General features: G+C 46.2%; 1 protein-coding gene and 1 pseudogene across 6 annotated transcripts in view; one reads left to right on the top strand and one right to left on the bottom strand.

The window, feature by feature from the left end:
* dnase1l4.1 (deoxyribonuclease 1 like 4, tandem duplicate 1) overlaps nucleotides 1-25,564 on the top strand; it is a 53,666-nt gene extending 28,102 nt beyond the window's left edge. For 3 of the 6 annotated variants that reach the window (XM_078209866.1, XM_078209864.1, XM_078209865.1), the window contains 5 exons: nucleotides 6,383-6,495; nucleotides 14,813-14,925; nucleotides 20,430-20,587; nucleotides 25,023-25,119; nucleotides 25,213-25,473. In XM_078209866.1, coding sequence (XP_078065992.1) covers nucleotides 6,383-6,495; nucleotides 14,813-14,925; nucleotides 20,430-20,587; nucleotides 25,023-25,119; nucleotides 25,213-25,311 — 580 coding nt within the window. In that variant the 3' untranslated portion in view covers nucleotides 25,312-25,473. Of the gene's footprint in view, nucleotides 1-6,382; nucleotides 6,496-14,812; nucleotides 14,926-20,429; nucleotides 20,588-25,022; nucleotides 25,120-25,199 lie in introns of all 6 variants that reach the window. The other 3 variants (XM_078209863.1, XM_078209867.1, XM_078209868.1) reach the window with 3 other exon arrangements.
* Nucleotides 20,017-20,191, bottom strand: LOC144491988 (U2 spliceosomal RNA; annotated as a pseudogene).
* Nucleotides 25,565-25,782: the final 218 nt, after the last annotated feature.

Raw genomic sequence — 25,782 nt, 5'->3', positions numbered from 1 at the left:
AAATTGGTTATTAATGTAATTCTTAACACAATCAGGATCATTCAGTAAGTGTTGTCCAATCTGATTTGTGTTAATCACTATTACCGGGCGCATTCTCCATGGCAATGCCTCTACCAGAGTCCACTGCCAACCAATCAACACCCTCTTCTCATGCAGTCTAAATTGTTCCCTTTGAGATCTGGTATTCTTGCATCTGTCCTGCTGAGTGCAAGGTGGAAAATTTCAACAGCGTGTCTCTTTTTTCAGCAATACTCCAGTTCTGTACTACCAAGTGCCTTTGTGACAGATATTGGTGCTATGATCTCGATATAACCAACATTGTTGTTGCCAAAGCTGCCGGCCCACAAAATACAGGAAAACTACTGAATAAAAGATAAAGGCACAAATTGGAATAGGTTACTTGGGCATGGCTCAGTTGGTATCACTTGAATCTCCAAGATGGAACATTATAGGTTCAAGTCCCAATCCAGAGACTTGAGCACATAACCTAGTTGGCACACCAATGTAGCATTGTGGAAACACTACACTGTTGGAGGCGGCACCTTTCAGGTGACCTGTTAAACAGAGGCCCCATTTGCTGGTTCAGATGGATGTAAAAGATACACAGCAGTATTCCAAAGAGAAGCAGGGGAGTTCTCTCTGGTTCCCTTAATCGACATCACTAAAACAGATGATTGCTGTTTGCCAGATCTTGTGAGCGGACTGGCTGCCACAGTCCCTGCATCACAACAGTTCAAAAAAATAATGAATTGGTTGTAAAGGGTTTTGAGACATTGTGAATGTATATATATAATGCAAGTTCTTTCCTTTAAGGGCCAAATTGCCAAGAGTCTCATGTAGCCCTGGGGCAGCGGGTTGGACACCTGATTTCTGCCGTGCGTAGTAGTTGTAACAATGTGTTTACGGATTTCACGAAACTGTTCGAACTACTTCCGAGCATGCATGTGTCCTGTGCCCTCGCCCCTCCGAACCCCTCTACGCCCACAAAAAGTGAACCCCGCCAATTGCACGCATCAATAACCACGTCACTAAATTAATTAAAACAGGATCATAAAAGATGTGTCCGGAAACAAATCAGACAAACGTTATCATTCCATCTCTTTGCAGACTTACCTACTTAAGGCTCTAATCTCATTCCAGCTTACTTGTCGCAGGTGTGCCTGCTGTTCTTGGGAACTTTGCTTGCAAAATACAGCTGAAAGGATCAGTTACCTTCTCCTGTGGCAAGTCTTTGTGAATACATGCTGTAAACATCATTAGAAAGCTGGTGTTCCCACTGCCTTCAAAAGGCAAGGAGGCGTTTCCTGAGTGACTTGTCCTATCTGGAAATCTTAATTTATTCATCGCACAGTCTTACTAGCCACAACTGGAGACATTGTTGAGAAAGCTTGAAATGTGATTAATGGTTTTTTTTATGTACAGTACACCGATAGTGGTAATTGTACATGAAACATTAATTACTGCCTTTTAAAAATTATATCAGTTGAACTCTCGTAGCAGTACACATGGGGAAATCAAACTCTATGTCGTCTTCAGGTGAAGCGGAGTGGGGAGGGAAAGCTAATTGGCTCCTAATTTAAACTTGTAGATTGTCATTATTCTTTAATTTCCATTCTTAATTTATGTGGCACTTCCACTGGTAAGTAGTGTGTAATTACAGTATAACACATTTAACATTGGCCATTTCCATTATAAAAGGGAGGTTAAGAATTTATATTAGAACACTTTGATTAGAGAATGCATACAAATGCAGAATATTTAATATAGTCAAAATTTAGAAAGCTTTTGATTTATTATTGTCACATGTATTAGTATACAGTGAAAAGTATTGTTTCTTGCGCGCTATACAGACAAAGCATACCGTTCATAGAGAAGGAAACAAGGAAGTGCAGAATGTAGTGTTACAGTCATAACTAGGGTGTAGAGAAAGATCAACTTTGATACCTTGTCCTCCCTTTAACCTTCCTTTTAAAAATGTTTATGTTAGGGGAGCACAGTTGTTAGCGCTGCTGCCTCGGAGCTCCAAGGACCGGGGTTCAATTCCGGCCTCGGGCGATGTCTATGTGGAGTTTGCACATTCTCCACGTGTCTGCGTGGGTTTCCTTTGGGTGCTCCGGTTTCCTCCCACAGTCCAAAGATGTGCGGGTTAGGTGGATCGGCCATGCTAAATGACCCTTGGGGGGGGGGGCCTTGGGGGTTATCAGGGTAAATGCGTGGGGTTAGGGGGATAGGGCCTGGGTGGGATTGTTGTCAGTGCAGGCTGGATGGGCCAAATGGCTTCCTTCTGTACTATAGTGATTCTATTCTATAATTTCCTAACACTTCCTCACACCCACTTCTCCGTTCAGAAATAGTTAAGATTTCCCTTTCCTTGTGTGCAAAACACAGGGGTGAATCTTACCATCCCGCCTGCCACGGGGATCGGAGCGGGCGAGGGGCGGAGCATGGAGAGGTCCATTGACCTCGGGTGGAATTTTCCAGTGCAGGGAGAGCATGGCTGGAAAACCCCGTCCACAGTCTCTAATGTAGTCCAATCACACCCTCACTGCATATTTCTGCACTATTCACTATACATTGAGGTTTACCCCCGAAAATCATTTCCAGTTTTTTGGGTTTGTTTTTATACCATCAGCAGCTGAAAATGAAATGACGAACTCAATCCCCTCTGTAGCCCTGAGACAGAACGATACTTAGAAAATAAAGACTTGTTCCCAAAATTACCTTGCAATTGCTCACTGTCAAATCCTATAACAGGCACATATTTTACTTTTGAATCCCTACAGTGCAGAAAGAGGCCATTCGGCCCATCAAGTCTGCACCAACTCTCCGAAAGAGCATCTTACCCAAACCCTCCCCTCCCCGTTACCCTGTGCATTTACCACCCTAATCCATCTAACCTACATGTCTTTGAACTGTGGGAGGAAACTGGAGCACCCGGAGAAAACCCACGCAGACATGGAGAGGACATGCAAACTCCACACAGTAACCCAAGCCAGGAATCGAACCCGGGTCCCTGATGCTGTGAAGCAGCAATGCTACTTGCTGCTGTGCCGCCCCTTTACAAATACTTTGCCAAAAGCATTGGCAGAAGGAAAGTGAAATTTGAGAGCTCACTAATATTGACAGGAATTATGACTTCTGGAATATAAAGCACCATAAAGGGGTAAGGGGGGTGCCCCATGGGCAGTGCCAGCCTGACACCCTGGCTCTAAGGTGTAAAATGGCAATGCTCAAGGGGCACCTTGGCACTGCCCACTGGGCATTGGGCAGTGCCAAGGGGTGGGGCCAGAGGGGCAGGGCCTATTGGGTAGGTAGGGCTTATTGGGGGCCAGTGGGGGCAAGGGGTCCCACTGCCATTCTGCATTGCAGGCAGAGACGGCGTGGACAGCAATTAGGGCTGGTCATCTGGGTGGGGGGAGTGGGGCAGAGACATAGGGGCTGGCTCAGGGAGGCCAGTGATCTGGAGGCCGGCAATACAGGGCCACTGTGCATGTGCTGATCTCGGTGCTGACAGATCAGCGCATGCACAGTGGCCTGCTCGGCGCTATGCTGCCGGCCTCTCCAGTGGGAATAGACTTTGCCCCCCGCTTCCCCGATTTTCAGAGTGAATCATACAAGGGCCTTCTGCAGAGCTCAGAGTGTCAGAGATTCATTCTGAAAATCATGCTTAAAAATCGATGAGAGTTACTCTGTTTTCACACGAATTGGGGACTGAGAATATTTCTGGGAGAATCCCAGCCATTGATTTTAATGCAGCCTCAGGAGTTTTTTTTGGGGGGGGTTTGAGATTCAGCAATGGCACTAAACCTGGACTGCACATCCTCTGCTAGAAACCTTTGGTTTTCCTTTGCATTGACTAAGAGAAAATAAATCCAGACAAGGTATAAATTGTTCAGTTGATCTGCTCACACTCGTGCTCCTGTGGTGCCAAATCCAAAAATTATCCCCATGCCATATTGCCCCTTAGCCGATCATTTCTACCAATTTTTTGTAGTTCCCTTAACCAAGTCTACAGTCACTATTTCACACCTCGTCGTGATTTTTGAAGTACATGACATTTCTTAGACGGAATGGTGGCATAGTGGGTCAGATGGCTCTCTGGTGGTGGGACGCCGAGGGAGTGGGGGAGGGGGGAGGAGGGGAAGGAGAAGGGCTGGGTCAAATCGCTCTCTGGTGGGGGGCGGGGGGAGGTGGGTCAGATGGCTCTCTGGTGGTGGGACGCCGAGGGAGTGGGGGAGGGGGGGAAGGAGAAGGGCTGGGTCAAATCGCTCTCTGGTGGGGGGGGGGGGAGAGGAGGTGGGGGGAGGGGAGGGAGGCGGGTCAAATGGCTCTCTGGTCAGAGGAGAGGTAGGCAGGTCAGATCGCTCTCTGGTGGGGGGTCCGCTGCCACTTTGCGTGCAATCGGTGGGGGGATGGTCTGCTGCCACTCTGCATGCAACCGGAATGGGTCGCGGGGGGGGGGTGGGATAAGGGGGTCAGTTATGTTGTGGGGGTGGGCAATGTCTATGGGAGCCGGGGGGAGGTTTTATCCAGCCCGGGAGTGATGTGGCAGGGGAGCGTTTTTCTATTTTTTTTAAACTGTGCAGGCGCAGTTGAAGGCTCCGATCGGAGCTGCAGGGTTTCTGGCACGATAAGCCCCACCCACAGGTTTCTGCAGTGCGATTCGGAATCACTGATATTTTTTCAGGCAGAGTGAGTATGGGGGCGCCGGAGAACGGGTCTAAAAGTCAGATCTGAAACACTCCCAGATTCAAGTCCACCCAGCATTTAGAATCAAAATGGTATAATCGGACATCCAGCCTCGGGTCACTGTCTGTGCGGAGTTTGCACGTTCTCCCCATGTCTGCATGGGTTTCCTCCAGGTGCTCCAGTTTCCTCCCACAGGACAAAGATGTTAGGTGGATTGGCCGTGCTAAATTGCCCCTTAGTGTCCAAAGATATGCAGTTAAGTGGATTAGTCATGGTAAATGCGCGGGATTACAGGCATAGTGAGTGCGACTGGGTAAGCATGGGGGCAGTGTTCGGAGGGTCGGTGCAGGCTCGATGGGCCGAATGGCCTCTTTCTGCACTATATAGATTCTATGATAAGATCAGTCAATTCCCAAGTTCAAAATGGCCAAGCACAAATTCTGAGACTGAAAAGCCTCTGCTCATTGTTAAAGTTAAGTTAAAGTTTATTTATTAGTCACAAGTAAGACTTACATTAACACTGCAATGAAGTTACTGTGAAATTTCCCAAGTCGCCACACTCCGGCGCCTGTTCAAGGTCAATGCACCCTAACCAGCAAGTCTTTCAGACACAGTGAGAGGAAACCTGAGCACCCGGAGGAAACCCACGCAGACACGGGGAGAATGTGCAAACTGCACACAGACAGTGACCCAAGCCGGGAATCGAACCCGGGTCCCTGGCGCTGTGAGGCAGCAGTGTTTGGGTTATTTCGACAACAAGAACAGTGACGATCGCTGCTCTTTGACGCATCGCACCAGTGCGGGTGGGTGAAGCAATGCTCATTTATTCCGTCGCAGTGCCCTGCATTATCACCGTCAAACAGAATAATCAGAATTGTGAAGGAAGACAAGAATGCTAAGGCAGCCATAAAGGAGCATGCCAATTGCAAATGTCGAGCCCAATCCTAATAAAATCAATGTCGATGGGCACATCCCAGAGTAAAATAAATGAGCAGGGAAAACTCATACCTTAATTCAAGCCACTCGTCTGAATTGAGTTTCAGAGACTCAGTGTAACTGCGCAAATACATTTCTGACACCAACTACAATCTTGATGTCGGTGGATATAAACAAGATGATGTAGCAATTCAGGATTATGCAGTTCGGATATGTCCCCTGCAGCAGAAGGAGGATGCCTCCCCGCTCTGATATGCTCTTTAAAAAACTTGTATGGTGTGTGCTAGAAATCCAGTTATTTGTTTCAAAACAAATGACCTGACTTCCAGGCACAGGTGGGGAAACTGGAAGCTGTAATCTGGTAATTGTATCACTGTAACAACCAAGGACTATTCCTACAAGTGGATACATCAGTGTTTGTAAAGACACATCCCTAACAAGGGGTTGTAGCACACCGACCACTGCATCAGCCGAGAGCCCCTAACACAGTGATCAAAACTGGGATCTTCCCAGTCTGTCTGGCTTGGTTCTGTGCTCCTTGATCCAAAGAACAAAGAATAGTACAGCACAGGAACAGGCCCTTTGGCCCTCCAAGTCTGCGCCAATCACGTTGTCCTGTCTAGACAAATCGCTTGTATCCCTCTATTCCCCGTCTGTTCATGTGTCTATTCAGGTAAGTCTTAAATGTTGCTAATGTGTCTGCCTCAACCACCTCACTTTGCAGTGCACCTAACCAACTTATATATTCCCCATTTAGCGACGATATCGTGCAAATGCAAAGGTTCCTTCAGTATAAAGACGAGCAGCCTGGTGATGAGGATGCTTTCGCCAGGGAACCATTCGTGATTCAGTTCAAATCTCAAACCACAGGTACAGTTCTTCATTTGTCCCACAGCCAGAGATGGGAGACAGTCACAGTTAAACCACTCCTGTGACTCTCCACGTGTAAGTAAGTGATCTCAGCGTTATAATCCGAGAGGTTCACTAAAATGAAATGTGGAGAAAGCAAATTAATAAAGAAGGTTGTCTGCCCTTCAGTATCTTCCAATTTCTTCTTGCATTTATATTAACAGCAGTATTGGGAGTGAAATGAAAGTCACACTCCAGGGGGAATGGGAGAGAGAACAAGCTGTAAGAGCGACCTGAAAGTTTGAGTGATTTATTTGAAATTAATAAATTTGCCCAAGATTTTCTCAAACAGATCAGGTGTTGCAAAGTGCTTCCTCTTCAGGGAGAAGGCAGGAGAATGGGGATGAGAATCACATCAGCCATGATTGAATGGCGGAGCAGACTCGATGGGCCGAATGGCCTAATTCTGCTCTTATATCTTATGGTCTTATGGACCAGAGCTGTCTCAAAACAGTGGGTGAGTCAATCAGAACCCAACCAGGTTGGTGGATTGGGTTGAATAGTGAGGGAAGGTGTAGATGGTGACATCAACTTGCTCCTCGATCGTATCCAAGAACATAAAAACCTGCGTCACTGCCTCCAAAAACAGAGAGTTCAGAAAATGTTTCTCTTTTAAAATGTTAGGTGATCCAGCCCAATGTTCCACTGCACAAGTCCCATTGTGCACAGAAAACAATGTTCACCTGTGGCTCTTAACTGACATTTCTCTTAGGGCGGCACAATGGCACAGTGGTTAGCAGTGGTTAGCGCCAGGGACCTGGGTTTGGTCCCAACCTCAGGTTACTGTCAGTGTGGAGTTTGCACATTCGCCCCGTTTCTGCATGGGTTTCCTCTGGGTGCTCCGGTTTCCTCCCACACTCCAAAGATGTACGGGTAAGTGGGGTTGGCCATGCTAAATTGCCTCTTAGTGTCAGGAAGATTAGCAGGGTAAATACTTGGGGATATAGGGATAAGTCCTGGGTAGGATTGTTGACGATGCAGGCTTGATAGGCTGAATGGCCTCCTTCTGCACTGTAGGGATTCTATGATTCTCTGAATTATATAGGCAAGGCATACCACTGTGAACATCCAGACAATGAGGTTTTATAGTCTCTCAAATTCCTTTCCATACAAAATCTATGTACAGGGCTGTGCCCACACAAACACTGGGAATGTTGAATGGACAAGTGGATACCAAGATAGGGGTGCCGAGAGAGAGAGAGATGAGCTTGACATTCTGATCTGAAATCCTAGTTAATTTTCAACTGCTGAGAATTACACTGAGCAATATTATCCACAGTTATCTTTGTGCTGAGGGTCTGGATCTTCTGCTTGATTGATAAGCTAAACTTTCAGATGTTATCACATTGGAGAGATGGGTGGGGGAGGAACAGCAGTCTATGTAGCCATCTACACTGCTACATGCCCAAGGAATGTAAGAAAGAAATGCAAGGAAAGGGATAACCAGCCGTGGATAACTAAGGAAATAAAGGAGAGTATTAAATTAAAAACCGATGCGTACAGAGTGGCCAAAACTAGTGGGGAATTAGAAGATTGGGAAAGCTTTAAAAAAACAACAAAGAACTACTAAGAAAGCGATAAAGAAAGGAAAGATAGATTATGAAACTAAACTAGCACAAAATATAAAAACTGATAGTAAAAGTTTTTACAAATATATAAAAAGGAAAAGAGTAGCTAAAGTAAATGTTGGACCCTTAGAAGACGAGAAGGGGGATTTAATAATGGGAAACGAGGAAATGGCCGAGGCCTTAAACAAGTTTTTTGTGTCGGTCTTCACGGTAGAGGACACAAATAGCTTACCGAAAATTGATGGTCGTGGGACTGTAGGGGGTGAGGTCCTTAAAATGATTACTATGACTAAAGAGGTAGTGCTTGGTCGGCTAATGAGACTAAGAGACAAGTCCCCGGGCCCGGATGGAATGCATCCCAGGGTACTGAAAGAAATGGCAGAAGTAATAGCGGATGCATTGGTTGTAATTTATCAAAATTCGCTGGACTCTGGGGAAGTGCCGGCTGATTGGAAAACAGTTAATGTGACGCCACTGTTTAAAAAAGGAGGTAGACAAAAGGCGGGTAACTACAGGCCGGTTAGCTTAACTTCTGTAGTTGGGAAATTGCTGGAATCCATCATTAAAGAAGAAATAGCAGGACACCTGGAAAAAAATGGTTCGATCAAGCAGACGCAGCATGGATTCATGAAGGGAAAGTCGTTTTTGACGAATTTACTGGATTTTTATGAAGATGTAACGAGTGCGGTTGACAGAGGGGAACCGGTGGATGTGGTGTTTTTGGATTTCCAGAAGGCGTTCGATAAGGTGCCTCACAAAAGGTTGCTGCAGAAGATTAGGGTACACGGAGTTGGGGGTAAAGTGTTAGCGTGGATTGAGGATTGGTTATCTAACAGGAAGCAGAGAGTTGGAATAAATGGGTGCTTTTCTGGTTGGCAGTTGGTGACTAGTGGCGTGCCGCAGGGATCGGTGTTGGGGCCTCAATTGTTTACCATATACATAGACGATCTGGAGGAGGGGACCGAGTGTAGGGTAACAAAGTTTGCGGATGAAACAAAGATGAATGGGAAAGCGAATTGCGTGGAGGATGCGGAAAGTCTGCAGAGAGATTTGGATAGGCTAAGTGAGTGGGCGAGGATCTGGCAGATGGAGTATAACGTTGACAAGTGTGAGGTTATCCACTTTGGAAGGAATAATAGTAAAATGGACTATTATTTAAATGGTGAAAAATTACATCATGCTACTGTGCAGAGGGACCTGGGGGTCCTTGTGCATGAATCGCAAAAACTCAGTTTTCAGATGCAGCAGGTGATCAAGAAGGCAAATGGAATTTTGGCCTTCATCGCGAAGGGGATGGAGTATAAAAGCAGGGAGCTCTTGCTGCAATTGTACAAGGTACTGGTGAGGCCGCAACTGGAGTACTGTGTGCAATTTTGGTCCCCTTATTTGCGGAAGGATGTATTGACCTTGGAGGGAGTGCAGAGAAAGTTCACCAGGTTGATACCGGAGATGAGGGGGTTAGCTTATGAGGAGAGATTGAGTAGATTGGGCCTGTACTCGTTGGAGTTTAGAAGGCTGAGGGGAGATCTTACAGGGACATATAAGATAATGAAGGGGCTCGACAGGGTAGAGGCAGAGAGATTCTTTCCACTTAGAACAAGAACAAGAACGAAGAATACAGCACAGGAACAGGCCCTTCGGCCCTCCAAGCCCGCGCCGCTCCCTGGTCCAAACTAGACCATTCTTTTGTATCCCTCCATTCCCACTCCGTTCATGTGGCTATCTAGATAAGTCTTAAACGTTCCCAGTGTGTCCGCCTCCACCACCTTGCCCGGCAGCACATTCCAGGCCCCCACCACCCTCTGTGTAAAATACGAACTTCTGATATCCATGTTAAACCTCCCCCCCCACCTCACCTTGAACCTATGACCCCTCGTGAACATCACCACCGACCTGGGAAAAAGCTTCCCACCGTTCACCCTATCTATGCCTTTCATAATTTTATACACCTCTATTAGGTCACCCCTCATCCTCCGTCTTTCCAGTGAGATCAACCCCAGTTTACCCAATCTCTCCTCATAACTAAGCCCTTCCATACCAGGCAACATCCTGGTAAACCTCCTCTGCACTCTCTCTAAAGCCTCCACGTCCTTCTGTTAGTGTGGCGACCAGAACTGGGCGCAGTATTCCAAATGTGGCCGAACCAACGTTCTATACAACTGCAACATCAGACCCCAACTTTTATACTCTATGCCTGTCCTATAAAGGCAAGCATGCCATATGCCTTCTTCACTACCTTCTCCACCTGTGACGTCACCTTCAAGGATCTGTGGACTTGCACACCCAGGCCCCTCTGCGTATCTACACCCTTTATGATTCTGCCATTTATCGTATAGCTCCCCCCTACGTTAGTTCTACCAAAATGCATCACTTCGCATTTATCTGGATTGAACTCCATCTGCCATTTCTTTGCCCAAATTTCCAACCTATCTATATCCTTCTGTAGCTTCTGACAGTGCTCCTCACTCTCTGCAAGTCCAGCCATTTTCGTGTCGTCCGCAAACTTGCTGATCACCCGTTACACCTTCTTCCAGATCGTTTATATAAATCACAAACAGCAGAGGTCCCAATACAGAGCCCTGCGGAACACCACTAGTCACAGGCATCCAGCCGGAAAAAGACCCTTCCACTACCACCCTCTATCTTCTGTGACCAAGCCAGTTCTCCACCCATCTAGCCACATCCCCCTTTATCCCATGAGATCCAACCTTTTGCACCAACCTACCATGAGGGACTTTGTCAAATGCTTTACTAAAGTCCATATGGACGACATCCACGGCCCTTCCTTCGTCAACCATTCTAGTCACTTCTTCAAAAAATTCCACCAGGTTAGTAAGGCATGACCTCCCTCTCACAAAACCATGCTGACTATCGTTAATGAGTTTATTCCTTTCTAAATGCGCATACATCCTATCTCTAAGAATCCTCTCCAACAACTTCCCTACCACGGATGTCAAGCTCACCGGCCTATAATTTCCTGGGTTATCCTTCCTACCCTTCTTAAATAACGGGACCACATTAGCTATCCTCCAATCCTCTGGGACCTCACCTGTAAGAGTTTTAACAACACCAGGTTAAAGTCCAACAGGTTTATTTGGTAGCAAATACCATTAGCTTTCGGAGTGCTGCTCCTTCGTCAGATGGAGTGGAAATGTGCTCTCAAACAGGGCACAGAGACACAAAATCAAGTTACAGAATACTGATTAGAATGCGAATCCCTACAGCCAACCAGATCTTAAAGATACAGACAATGTGGGTGGAGGGAGCATTAAGCACAGGTTAAAGAGATGTGTATTGTCTCCAGACAGGATAGCCCGCAAGTCCAGGAGGCAAGCTGTGGGGGTTACTGATAATGTGACATAAATCCAACATCTCGGTTTAGGCCGTCCTCATGTGTGCGGAACTTGGCTATCAGTTTCTGCTCAGCGACTCTGCGCTGTCATGTGTCGTGAAGGCCGCCTCGGAGAACGCTTACCTGAAGATCAGAGGCTGAATGCCCGTGACTGCTGAAGTGCTCCCCCACAGGAAGAGAACAGTTTTGCCTGGTGATTGTCGAGCGGTGTTCATTCATCCGTTGTCGTAGCGTCTGCATGGTTTCCCCAATGTACCATGCCTCGGGACATCCTTTCCTGCAGCGTATCAGGTAGACAACGTTGGCCGAGTTGCAAGAGTAGGTTCATGACACACGACAGTGCAGAGTCGCTGAGCAGAAACTGATAGCGAAGTTCCGCACACATGAGGACGACCTAAACCAGGATGTTAGATTTATGTCACACTATCAGTAACCCCCACAGCTTGCCTCCTGGACTTGCGGGCTATCCTGTCTGGAGACAATACACATCTCTTTAACCTGTGCTTAATGCTCCCTCCACCCACATTGTCTGTATCTTTAAGATCTGGTTGGCTGTAGGGATTCGCATTCTAATCAGTATTCTGTAACTTGATTTTATGTCTCTGTGCCCTGTTTGAGAGCACATATCCACTCCATCTGACAAAGGAGCAGCGCTCCGAAAGCTAATGGTATTTGCTACCAAATAAACCTGTTGGACTTTAACCTGGTGTTGTTAAAACTCTTACTGTGTTCACCCCAGTCCAATGCCAGCATCTCCACATCATGACCTCACCTGTGTCCAGTGACGAGACAAAGATTTGCGTCAGAGGCCCAGCAATTTCATCTCTTGTCTCCCTGAGCAGCCTTGGATAGATTCCATCAGGTCCTGGGGATTTGTCAGTCTTTATATTCCCTAAAAAACCTAACACTTCCTCCCTTGTAATGGAGGTTTTCTCTAACGGGTCAACACTCCCCTCCGAGACACTCCCAGTCAACACATCCCTCTCCACCCACAGTGACTCGTTACACGACCCCTCTGAATTGTCCTCCCTCTGCATGGCTGTAATATGCTCTCTAACTAATACTGCTACTCCCCCACCTCTTTTGGCCCCTCCTCTGTCTCGCCTAAAACACTTGTACCCCGGGATATTCAGCTGCCAGTCCTGTCCCTCTTTCAACCAAGTCTCTGTCACCGCAACCACATCCAAATTCCTCGTAAGCATTAAGACCCTAAGTTCGTCTGTCTTACCTACTACGCTCCTTGCATTGAAGTAGATGGACTCCAGACCTCCAGGCCCAGTGAGGTCATCCTCCCCCAGAGTGCTCTTCTTTGCTAGCCTTGTCCTGGCCCCAAGCTCGTCCCCAGCCTCTACACTTGTAGACATAACTTTTTGATCCCCACCCCCCTGCCATATTAGTTCAAACCCACCCGAACTGCACTAGCAAAACTCCCAGCCAGGATATTCGTGCCCTTCCAATTTAGTTGTAACCCGTCCTTCTTGTACAGGTGCCCTCCTCTCTTGAAAACTTCCCAGGATCCAGGAATATGAAGCCCTCCCTCCTGGACCAGTCCTTTAGCCAAGTGTTCAATTGTACTATCTCCCTATTCCTAGCCTTACTGGCCCTACGCGTTGGGAGTAGCCCAGAGATTGCCACCCTGGAGGCCCTACTTTTTAGCCTATTTCCCAACTCCCTGAATTTATCTCGTAGGATCCCCCTGCTCTTCCTATGTACGTCATTTGCACCAATGTGTACAATGACATCCGTTTCTTTATCCTCCCCTTTTAACATGCCTCCTATCTGCTCGGAGACATCCAGTACCCCAGCACCAGGTAGGCAGACTACCATCCTGGAGTCCTGTTCGCACCCACAGAATCGCCTATCTGTGCCTCTAACCGACACAACCCCCACCACTATTGCTCTCCTAACCCCTCTCTTTCCTTTCCGGGCCACAGAGCCTGACTCTGTGCCAGTGAACTGGTCACTGTGGCTTACCCCTGGAGAGTCATCCTCCTCCACACTATCCAAAACAATATACTTGTTTTGGAGGGGGACAACCACAGGTGACCCCACCACTAATTGCTCACTCCCCTCCTCTCTCACACCTGTCGCTGAGCCCTTCCTATTATGAGAGACAGCCACTGGAATACTCTCTGGTACGTTAGAAAGGAAACAAGAACTAGAGGACACAGCCTCAAAATAAGGGGGAGTCAGTTTAGGACAGAGTTGAGGAGGAACTTCTTCTCTCAGAGGGTAGTGAATCTCTGGAATTCTCTGCCCATTGAAGCAGTGGAGGCTACCTCGTTAAATATGTTTAAGTCGCAGGTAGATAGATTTCTGATCAATAAGGGAATTAAGGGTTATGGGGAGCGGGCGGGTAATTGGAACTAAACCACTATCAGATCAGCCATGATCTTATTGAATGGTGGGGCAGGCTTGAGGGGCTAGATGGCTTACTCCTGCTCCTATTTATGTTCTTATGCCCAACAATGGACTCAGTGCAGTGAGACCTTTAAAATGTATAATTCACATTTATATCATTACCGTCTGAGGTGTCATTTGTGTGTCAAATTATACACTATAAATTCAGTGTTTCAGGTGCCAAAGCATTTTTATACGAGTACAGCTGACAACAAATTCGCAGCCTTCTCACCATTGATTATATATACACATCCATATAAAAATGGCCCTACTTGCAGTAAATTGGCAGTGTTGTAGCTAGGCCCAAAGCATTACTGCCCAGTTATGCAGGCTTGACAATCGGGTCTCCATATTAAACGTTTCTGTGTTTGCTACTCAGCAGAAAAACTAAACATAAACAATGGCTGTAAAGTTAGATTATTCTTCACACTGGAGATTGGAATTCAGTAGCACATTTCCCTGGATTGCTGTGTGTAGTATAAAACGATAGAAGAGCCATAGACGATAGGAGCAGGAGGAGGCCATTCGGCCCTTCGAGCCTGCTCCGCCATTCATCATGATCATGGCTGATCGTCCAACTCAATAGCCTAATCCTGCTTTCTCCCCATCACCTTTGATCCCGTTTGCCCCAAGTGCTGTATCCAGCCACCTCTTGAATACATTCAACGTTTTGGCATCAACTACCTCCTGTGGTGATGAAATCCACAGGCTCACCACTCTTTGGGTGAAGAAATGTCTCCTCACCTCCGTCCCGTATTTAAACAGCTTGCGTGCCATTGTCTGAGAGAATGTGCTGGGCATATTGGGTATAGTGTAAAGCAGGTGAAAGGGTGATGGAAAAGGGAATGGGCAGTTGTATCTTAAGGTCTATGGGATCTGCAGCTGAAGCTGAGAGTTGTATTAAGCACTGGATAACAGCTACATGACTGACTTTAGTTTGGGCTTTTGCATACTCTAGTTGTACAGGACTTTGTGCTCATCCCTCAGCACACATGCCCTGAGGATTCAGTCAAGGAAATTGATGAACTTTATGATGTCTTCCTGAAAATCAAGAAGGACTGGAACACTGAGGTGTGTTTTTACATTTATTCATATTGATATTTTGTGAAAGCAAAACTATGCAGGATGATGCCACATTTTACAGCGTAGGTCATAGGATCAAATCCGAGTTCGATTCCCAGCTTGGGTGTGTAGTCTGCACGTTCTCCCCGTGTCTGCGTGGGTTTCCTCCGGGTGCTCCGGTTTCCTCCCACAGTCCAAAGATGTGCAGGTTAGGTGGATTGGCCATGCTAAATTGTCCCCTTAGGTATCAGGGGGACTAGCTAGGGGAAATGCATGAGGTTATGGGGATAGGGCCTGGGTGGGATTGTGGTCAGTGCAGACTCGATGGGCCAAATGGCCTCCTTCTGCGCTGTGGGATTGCATGAAATCACTTGCCACAAATCTGTAACTTTACCCTGCCCTGTTCTTATAAACCTAGAAACAGCCACTCCAAAAGTCAGCAGCACTTACACAGTAGTCACATGTTCACTTTATTTAATATGGTGAATATGTTAACCTTTATTTTACTAACAGGTATTCTGAAAAATAAACTCAATTTAACCTAGTGTCCAATTTAGCCCCTATGTCAGAATGACATTTTGCCTCTGGAACTAAATCATCATCACAGAAGTACAGTACAGACGGAGGCCATTTGGCCCAGGGAGTCTGTACTGATCACAATCCCATCCAGGTCCTTTGCCCGTAACCCCACACATTTACCCTACTAATGCCCCTGACACTAGGGTCAATTTAACATGGCCAGTCAAACTAACCCACTCATCTTTGGACTATGGGAGGAAACTGGAGCACCCGGAGGAAACCCATGCCGACACAGAGAGAATGTGCAAACTCCCCACAGACAGTGACCCGAGCCCGGAATTGAACCCGGGTCCCTGGCGCTGTGAAGCAGCAGTAGTAACCACTGTGCCACCCCTGCTGTTCACGTTTCTGTGTAGTATTTGGCAAAGTGGACCAGAACCTAGATGGTCTTTTGATTTTCAGATCCTGAGTTTGAATCTAGCCCACTCTGAAGGGTGGAGGTCACCTCTCTGTAAAGTGGAGAAGTTCAGGACAATAACATGGTAACAGTAGAATGTCCTTAGAATGAAGATAGAAAATTAGGATACCATCTAATGATAGACTAAAAACTACAATCATCCCTTGTACAGGTCATAGAAATTTAAGAAAGAAACACCTTACCAAAATTGTTCTTGTTTCAAATTCCAGTATCTGCACATTTTCTTCATTTAGATATGATGTGTAAACATCCTACTCACTTTCCCAATCTCTCAATAACTCCCCCTTATGGAAGTGCCTTCCTCTGAGCTTTCGCTCCTTTGCCCCGGTCTTGTTAATGTTGTCTCTTTTCAAACTCTCTGTTAATTAGCAAGTTGTGAAATCTGGTTCCAATTAGGAGACCACAAGGCAGACATGATTCAGGAACCCAGTGAGCTTTTATTGGTTCATGCATCCCAAAGCACATTACCACTGTTCCCTGTTGGAGCCAAGAAAACATTCCTGATTAGCCTGGAAGTTACCCTTTATTAGTTTAATTTCCAGATTTAGCCTTTCCATATCATTAACTATCCTATAAACCTCTCGGATGCCTTCCTTCTGAGCTGAAAACTCGTTCAAGTGTTTCTTCACAGTTGAGCTCTTTGATACTAGGGAAAAGAGCTTTGGTGTTCTCTGCCTTCAGTGCTTGAGTGTTTCCCTTATATCCAACCCCAATCAGCAACCTCATGGCCTGGTACGTCTCACATTCAACCATTAGCACCTGGGTCCTCAGCGGTGGACACAATACTCAAGGGCTGGGCTGATCAGAACATGGCTTTCAATCCCCAGACTATCCTACTTAGAATAAGCACCTACAGGATAGAGACGTACTTACGGATGATCATCAGATATTGTTGTGAAGGGCCCCAGCTCTCTTCTGACCCCCATTCACTGATCAACAGTTCTGTCAAAGAAATAAATCAGGCCCAGGAGGTGGAAGAAAATTTGGGTTGATTCACCAATCCGATCACACAAAATGCACGAGTGGACACAGCCAGGGGCAGATTGGGAATAATGAGAAGGTGGAACGAGGAAAATGGCAAGGGGAAAGTTAGTGGAAGGGAAAATGAGACTGGAGTAGAAATGATGGATGGTGGCAGAAGGTGCAGGCTAAGATCAGGGAAATCAGTAAGAGAATATGAAAGATAGGAAGGGTGGAGACTGCAGATTGGCATGGAAATCTGGGAATGGGAGGGGGTAACCAAAAGTTTTGGTGTCAGGTGGGTGATGAAATTCACGTAGAGTCCTAGGGTCATAGAGGTTTACAGCATGGAAAGAGTCCCTTCAGCCCAACTTGTGCTAGTCCCAATTGTCCGTGTTTCACTCATATCTCTCTATACCCATCAGAATTGTTCCTAATGTGAGAATTACACCTGAGGCAGCACTCGCTGATATCGCTGTTGATTGAGAATTCACAAGTGAAGGTGGTTTTATTTGAAAATAGGGACCCAAAATCTTATATCTACTCTCATCTCCTTTTACATAAAATTGTGTGGAATATATAGCACAGAAACAGCCATTCCACTGAGCCCGTCCATTCAAGAGTACTTCCATTGTTCCTCGTCTAACTGTATCAACATACCCCTCTATTACCTTCCCTGTCATAGGCTTTTCTAACTTCTCCTTCAATGCATCTATAATATTTGCTACAACTACTGTCAGACCTTTGAATAGACTTACCTTGCATTAAGTTGATCTTTCTCTGCACCCTAGCTATGGTTGTAACACTACATTCTGCACCCTCTCCTTCCCTTCTCTATGAACGGTATGTTTTGTCTGTGTAGCACGCAAGAAACAATACTTTTCACTGTATACTAATACATGTGACAATAATAAATCAAATCAAATCAAACTACTGTGGAACAGTGACAATGCTTCAACTCTGTAGTAGCAAGTTCCATATTCTCACCACTCTTTCAGAAGTTTCTTCTGAATTCCCGATTTGATTGTGGCATGGTGGTTAGCACTGCTGCCTCACAGCAACAGGGACCAAGGTTCAATTCCCGGCTTGGGTCACTGTCTGTGTGGAGTCTGCACGTTCTCCTCGTGTCTGCCTGGGTTTCCTCCGGGTGCTCCGGTTTCCTCCCACAATTTGAAAGACGTGCTGGTTAGGGTGCATTGGCTATGCTAAATTCTCCCTCAGTGTACCCGAACAGGCACCGGAATGTGGCGATTAGGAGATTTTCACATTAACTTCATTGCAGTGTCAATGTAAGCCTACTTGTGGCACTAATAAATAAACTTTAAGCTTAAACGTAAAAACTGGTGGCTACCTTATATTAATGGCAGGTGAAAATTCTATAGAATACGTTTAATCCCCGAATTGGCACTGCTAGCAATAAAATTAGAGCAATCATACAATTAGTAAACCAATTAAGTGAATCTCAAGAGTAATTCACTTGATATCCTAAAGGGTCACCACGAAAGATGATCCCACCTCCATTCATATGTTCCAACTCTTTTCCAAATGGAGTCATGCCTGCAACGGATACCTTCCAGGATCTCATCCAATACTAGTCTTCACGTATGAGTGCAAGGAATAAAAGCCAACAGGGTTCCACGAAGGTTTGAAGGGGCCATCAGTGATGAGAGCTATAAATGTGCATTTCCCAAGAGACATCATGGGTTGACGATCAGATGAAACGAACCCTGGCTTGAATAGCCCCTGCCGAAATCAGAGGCAGCGAAGCTCAAATACTTCCTCAAGCTGAGAATGACAAACTCATGAGTGGCACGTGGTTAGCACTGCTGTTCATTTCGCCAGGACCCGGGTTCGATTCTGGCCTCGGGTCACTGACTGTGTGGAGTTTGCACATTCTCCTCGTGTCAGCGTGGGTTTCCTCCTGCAGTCCAAAGATGTGCAGGTTAGGTTGATTGGCCATGCTAAATTGCCACTTAGCAACAGGGGATTAGCAGAGTAAATATGTGGGGCTACGGGGATAGGGACTGGGTGGAATTGTGGTCAGTGCTGGATCGATGGGCCGAATGGTCTCCTTCTGCATTGTAGGGATTCTATGATATTTTTCAGGCTGGAGGATAGTAGGCAATAGTGTTCCCAAGGATCAGTGCCAGGATCAATGCACTTTTTTGACATCAATAAATCTCTTGGATATCAGAGTACAGAGAAAAATGTCAAAATTTGCCAATGATGCTAAACTTGGAGGATGATACCAATGGCTTGCAACAGGACATAGAGAGGTTAGCTGAACGGGCAGACAGGTGGCCGATGGAATCTAACACAGAGAGATGTGAGATGATGCATTTCAGCAGAAAGGATAGGGAAAGACAATATAAACATAATGGTTCTAAAGAGTGTACGGGGCAGCCGGACCTGGGAATGAATGTGCATAGATTTTTAAGGTGGCAGGACATAAAGGTAAAGTCACCATAGTCCCAGAGGACCATAGGGTGCTCTGCCCTTTGAGGGGGAGGGCTGACTGGTGGTGATTTAACCACCTCACTCACCACACCTCCGGCAAGGGGCAAGATTGAGAAGGCGGGGCCTTCATGAATAACCTCAGCCGGTACGGGAATTGAACCCGTGCTGTTGGCATTGTTGGCGATTCTTCATGACACACGACAATGCAGAATCGCTGAGCAGAAACTGATAGCCAAGTTCCGCACACATGAGGACGGCTTCAACTGGGATCTTGGGTTCATGTCACACTATCTGTAACCCCCATGACTTGCCTGGGCTTGCAAAATCTCACTAACTGTCCTGGCTGGAGACAATACACACCTCTTTAACCTGTGCTTAACCCTCTCTCTACTCACATTGTCTGTACCTTTAAGGCTTGATTACCTGTAAAGACTCGCATTCCAGCCATTATCTTGTAAATTGAGTTTGTGTCTATATATGCCTTATTTGTGAACACAACTCCTACTCACCTGAAGAAGGAGCGACACTCCGAAAGCTTGTGCTACCAAATAAACCTGTTGGACTTTAACCTGGTGTTGTGAGACGTCTTACTGTGCTTACCCCAGTCCAACGCCGGTATCTCCACATCATATTAAATAGTGAACAGAGGTATGTTATAGGTGGCACATCCGTTAATATCACCTGCAAGTTATTTCGAGGTTCAGCTGGCTTAATTCAATCAGATGCCACACAGGAGTGGGTTAAATCAGGTCACAAAAAAGAAAAGTGCTGGAAATTCTCAGTAGGTCTGACAGCATAGAACAAAAGAGTAGATAAGAACAGGTACTACACTTGATCTTAGCCAAAAGGCCGAGAAGCGATAAGCATCTGTGGAAAGAGAGTAGAGCCAACATTTTGAGTCTAAATGACCCTTCGTCAGAGCTCTGATGAAGGGTCATCCAGACTTGAAACATTGGCTCTATTCTGTCTCCACAGATGCCGTTAGACCTGCTGAGATTTTCCAGCATTTTCTGTTTTTGTTTCAGATTCCAGCACCTGCAGTATTTTGCGTTTATCTTGATTATGTCACACCTCGCCTGACAGATTGCCCTTTCCACAGAACATCATGATACTTGGGGACTTTAACGCAGATGGAAGGTACGTCTCAAAGAAGAAGATGGAAACGATCCAACTCAGAAAGGATAAAAAATTCCACTGGCTTATTGGGGATGACGAGGACACTACCGCAAGGATGAAGACAGACCAGGCCTATGACAGGTAAAGCCTGGCATCACCAGCCTGGGAACGGAATAGAGTCAGTTCAAAATCTTTGCTGAATTGCTTGGTTCCCTTCTCACCCCTAACCTTCCATGCCACGGCAGCATGGTGGCACGGTGGTTAGCACTGCTGCCTCACAATGCCAGGGACCCAAGTTCGATTCCCAGCTTCGATCCCTGTCTGTGCAGAATCTGCACGTACTCCCCGTGTCAGCATGGGTTTCCTCTGGGTGCTCCGGTTTCCTCCCACAGTCTGAAAGATGTGCTGGTTAGGGGCTAAATTCTCCCTTAGTGTACCCAAACTGGCGCCAGAGTGTGGCGACTAAGGGATTTTCACAGTAACTTCATTGCAGTGTTAATGTAAGCCGAGTTGTGACATTAATAATACTTTTCTCCCCTGCCAACTTGCTCGCACCCCCCCCCCCCCCCCCCAAACCCCCTTTCTTTAAAGGGACTCCTCCCCTTCACAACACATTCCTTTTCAGCAGAGAAGGTAAGTGGGATTTCGGGCTGCCCATCGAGAGGTGCGAAAGTGGCTCTGGGTGACTCGTGCTCCACCTACATCCCAGTGACCCACCCAAAATGGCCTGGATTTCATTCACTACCTCTTTCTGAGAACCTGCCTGAAGCAGGAGTGAATGGACACACCTTCAGTCACTCCTTCACCCTGTTTCCCAGTCGCTTTGTATGCTTGAATATCACCATCTGATTAAAAGATGATTGAAGGGTTACTGCCAGCAACAAGTTGATGAATTATTGATGCCACCTTTTCTCCATGGATTGTTTTAAAAAAGAATTCCAGGGCAAGAACACTGCAATATTATTACCTTCATTCAGACTCCCGTTCCCAAAGGCACCTTTAATAAAACCTACTGCCAGCATGCGATATTCTTTACCTAACTCACTGCTGGCCATCTGTTATGCTGTATGCAATATTAATCCTTAATTAAAGTAACTCACTGAATCATAACATTTTGTACATACAGCAGGAAACCATGTAACCCCTTTGGACCAGAAGGCGCTTTCTACTTAGTCCCGTCTCCCCATTTTTAGCCAAAGCCATTACATTTCTCGTCTTTCAGATTCCACTTCTGTTGCAGAATCAGATTCCACCTTCTGTTCTTCCACTTCTGTGCTATGAGCTACTGTGTATTTTTCTTCCACTACTGTTTCTGCTAAGAGATACTGGGAGAATCATAGAATCCCTACAGTGCAGAAGGAGGCTATTCGACCCATCGAGTCTGCACTGACTCTCCGACAGAGCATCCCACCCAGGCCCTATCCCCATCATGCCACATATTTACCCCACTAATCCCCCCCTAACATACATATCTTTGGACACTCGGGAGCAATTTAGCATGGTCAATCCAGCTAACCCGCACATCTTTGGACTGTAGGAGAAAACCGGAGCAGCCGGAGGAAACTCATGTAGAATAGAGAGAATGTGCAAACGCCACACAGTCACCTACGGCTCCCTGTTCTCTGAACTGTGCCATGAGATTTCTTGTTACATCCACCCGGAGAGAGTTTAACCTTCTTGTCTAAAAGACAGAATCTCCAATGGTGCAACACTCTCTCAGTACCGCACTGAAGTTTCATTTAAAGCCTAGTGTTTATGCCCGAAATGGACTTGAAGCTTCAATCTTCTCACTAAGGTGAGAAGGCAAGCTTACATTGTACAATGCAGTCGACATCTCTCCCCATTCACCTTCCCTAGACATGTGACATTTCCATTCTTCAACCAGTTGCTAGATGTGCAAGAGCAGCTCACTAAATTTCTCTCGCTCCTGTGAATCCTCCTTCCACTCGGACAGCAATGCTCACCCTGCCAAGATCTTTGCACCAAGATATCACCTAAGTCAAATGGTATGACAAAAGTCCTGACTGCCTCCATTATACAAGGGGAGAGGGTGCAAACCAGAGGAGCTGGTCACCAATCCACTCAGAGGGAAAAGATTTCCAAAGGCATCCTCAAGTGGGAAAACTTTGAATTTGCCCTGGGACACAAGAGATTGTGGGGCTTGGAGCTCCGAAAGCTTGTGTGGCTTTTGCTACCAAATAAACCTGTTGGGCTTTAACCTGGTGTTGTTAAACTTCTTACTACACAAGAGATTGACAGAGGAAATACAGGAAAGAGAATGACAGAGGACACAAGAGATGACACTGTGGAAATATAGGAATGAGAATTTTTACTCTGTTTACAGTGCAGATTTATTTCACAATCATTGACTTAGATTATTGTCTCTTAGTGAGCTGCAAACCACACAAAGTCCAAACTGCAACTAAAACCTCAGCACAAAGCACTCAGGTAAATTGGAACCAGAGAATCTTGCGAAGCTCCACCCATCTGTTTAACAATGGAGCTTGCTCTGGAATGTTCGCAAACCGACCTTTAGATTAATTATCTCTCATATACAATTCCTTCTTTGATCTGATGAAGTAAACAAGTTTGACAACCTTTCAGCATTTTCTGAATGCTTATAAACTCAGTCAGTTCAAAAGCCTGAGGAAAAAACTCTCTCTCCGGAATGCCATTACTGCAAGGATCGCAGACATCACGGGCAGAATTTTCCAATAAAATGAACCAGTTTGAATCAGATCACAATTTTTCCACACTTGGGGGGGGATTTTCCCATCTTGCCTGTCACGGGAATCGTAGTGGGCGGGACATGGACCATGCAAAGATCCGTTTTTCAGTTTTGGGGTGAACACACCCAGAAAATTCTGCCACCAAAAGAGAAAAATGCTGGAAAATCTCAGCAGGTCGGGCAGCATCTGTAAGGAGAGAAAAGAGCTGACGTTTCAAGTCCAGACAAAGCTTTGTCAAAGCTAAAAGGCATAGAAAGTCCTGCCCTTAGTCATTTTTTGGGAGAAGGGTGAGTTTTGCACTGGTTCTGCCACAGAATCTCTGCAGTGCAGAAGGAGGCCACATCAAGTCTGCACTGGCCCACCCAGGCCCTATCCCCATACATTTACCCTGGCTAGTCCCCCTGACTCTAAAGGGCAATTTAGCATGGCCAATCCACCAAACTCACACACCTGTGGACTGTGGGAGGAAACCGGAGCACCCGGAGGGAACCCACGCAGACATGGGGAGAATGTGCAAACTCCACACAGACAGTGACCCAAGCCGGGAATCGAACCCGGGTCCCTGACGCTGTGAGGCAGCTGTGCTAACCACTGTGCCATTTACCGCCCCTGAAAGGGTGGCTCCTAAACACGCTGGCAAGACCAGCCTCACAGAGATCGGGCACTGTTTTTAAAGGGCAACCCAAACTTAAAATGAAATTGAAGGCCCCCTACCTCCCCCCACCTCACCCACATACATCGAGACCCTGCCCCCTCGTTGAAGGCTTTTTCTCACACCCCTCCCCTCCCGACATAGATTGCTGGCATTGGGGCCCTCTCAGTGGATCCTCCTTCATGCCCCCTTTCATGATCCCCATCACGCCTCACCCCCTTCAATACCCACTTCATGCCCCCCCTCAGACCTCATCCCCTTCACACTGCCAACCTGGCCGCCTGGCCAGTTGCACTGCCGAGCCATGCCCCCGGGGGCTTCAATGGCCTTCGAGCCCCCCCCCCCCAATGGCTATCACGCTTTGTCTCAGTTTGTGGAGCTCGGTAGTGATTCCCGCCAGGTTCCAGCTGTGCCCGAGGGTCGGAGAATCCTGGGAGCTGGGAGAATCCGGCCTCAAACAGACTCAGCCTATTTAAATATGCTAATCTGTTCCCTGCTGTCACTGGGTGGGAACCAGATTACATCAGGGCTCAGTGGCTGGGAGACTCTTAATGGGGTTCGCGCCAGGGTTATACACATTAGACCCCTTGCCCGCAAATCTCCAACCTTGCACCGTCCCAACACAATCTGCGCCGGGTGCAATGCAGAGGCAGAATCGCAGCCTACGTATCCAGTTCTTTAGCTAATTAAGCCCGCTTCCTGTTTCATAGCTCTACCTCTATAGCTGTTAACCTCTTACGGCAACTTGTTCCCCACCTTTTAAGCGTAACATACTCCAAGCTTCCTTTAATTGCATTTATCCCACATTCTTCGGCTACACTGCAATCCCAAAAACTCAAAACATTACTTCCAAAATATTAACATGAACTATTTTATTCCTGAAACTGTCGAAACGTAAGAAAGGAGATGACAACGAATAACACGGCTCACAAATCCATTTAAAAGAAGTTGTGGTGTTTGGTTTGAAGGATGAGATACAGTGTCAGTTTTAAATCTAAATGACTGCTTCTCGCTCTAAATGTGTCAGGCTTGGATAAGATTGCATCCATTCACATTATTTTTTTTGTTTCCCTGTATGAAGTGTCTTGTTACAATGCAGTATAATTCTCTTGATGCATGCAAGTCTACAGTGACTTCTCTGTTTACACTGTTGCTAGCGCTGTGGCAGATTTATGACTACTGCTGTTGTTGACAGGATTGTTGTTTATGGAGATACGTTTTATCAGGGGATTGTTCCAAATTCCGCAAAGCCCTTCAACTTCCAGGAAGCACTGGGGCTGACTGAGGAGCAGGTAGGTCAGACAGTAACCCACATTCTGATATTTTTATTTTAAAACAATAATCCATGAAGTACCCTAATAATGAAAAAAAGCTTTCCTTTGCAGGCTTTGGACGTGAGTGACCATTATCCCATTGAAGTGGAACTCAAATTAATTGAGCAGGAGACGGATACAACTGAAAGTAATTGTGCAGGAGACAAATAAATCCAACCTGGATAGAATCAGTGACCACCAAACCACTGAACGGAAACTGGACAACACTTGCAAACAGCACCAATGTTGAATAAATTTGATGTCATTTTAATAATATGCCTGTTATATTTTAGCAGATTAAAAATCCATACTTTTGCCATCAGCTACAGTGTTAAATATTAATGCCTTGTTTATTTTTAATCACAAAAACCCTCTGTTTCTAGTCATTGGGAATAAAAGCACAGAGACAGATGTCTTCACTTTTAGTAATGAAAATCTTGGGTCTCGACTTGTTGGTAGGAAACTATGACAGCAAGTACAATTGGTTTCAAAGTTTATTTATTAGTGTTACAAGTAGGCTTACATTAACACTGCAATGAAGTCACTGTGAAAATCCCCCAGTCGCCACACTCCGGCACCTGTTCGGGTACACTGAGGGAGAATTTAGCATGGCCAATCCACCTAACCTGCACATCTTTCGGG

This window comes from Mustelus asterias, chromosome 3 (assembly GCF_964213995.1).
Source record: "Mustelus asterias chromosome 3, sMusAst1.hap1.1, whole genome shotgun sequence".
Classification (NCBI taxonomy): domain Eukaryota; kingdom Metazoa; phylum Chordata; class Chondrichthyes; order Carcharhiniformes; family Triakidae; genus Mustelus; species Mustelus asterias.
Note: the sequence above shows the minus strand (reverse complement) of the source record. Positions and strands in the feature narration are given on the sequence as shown.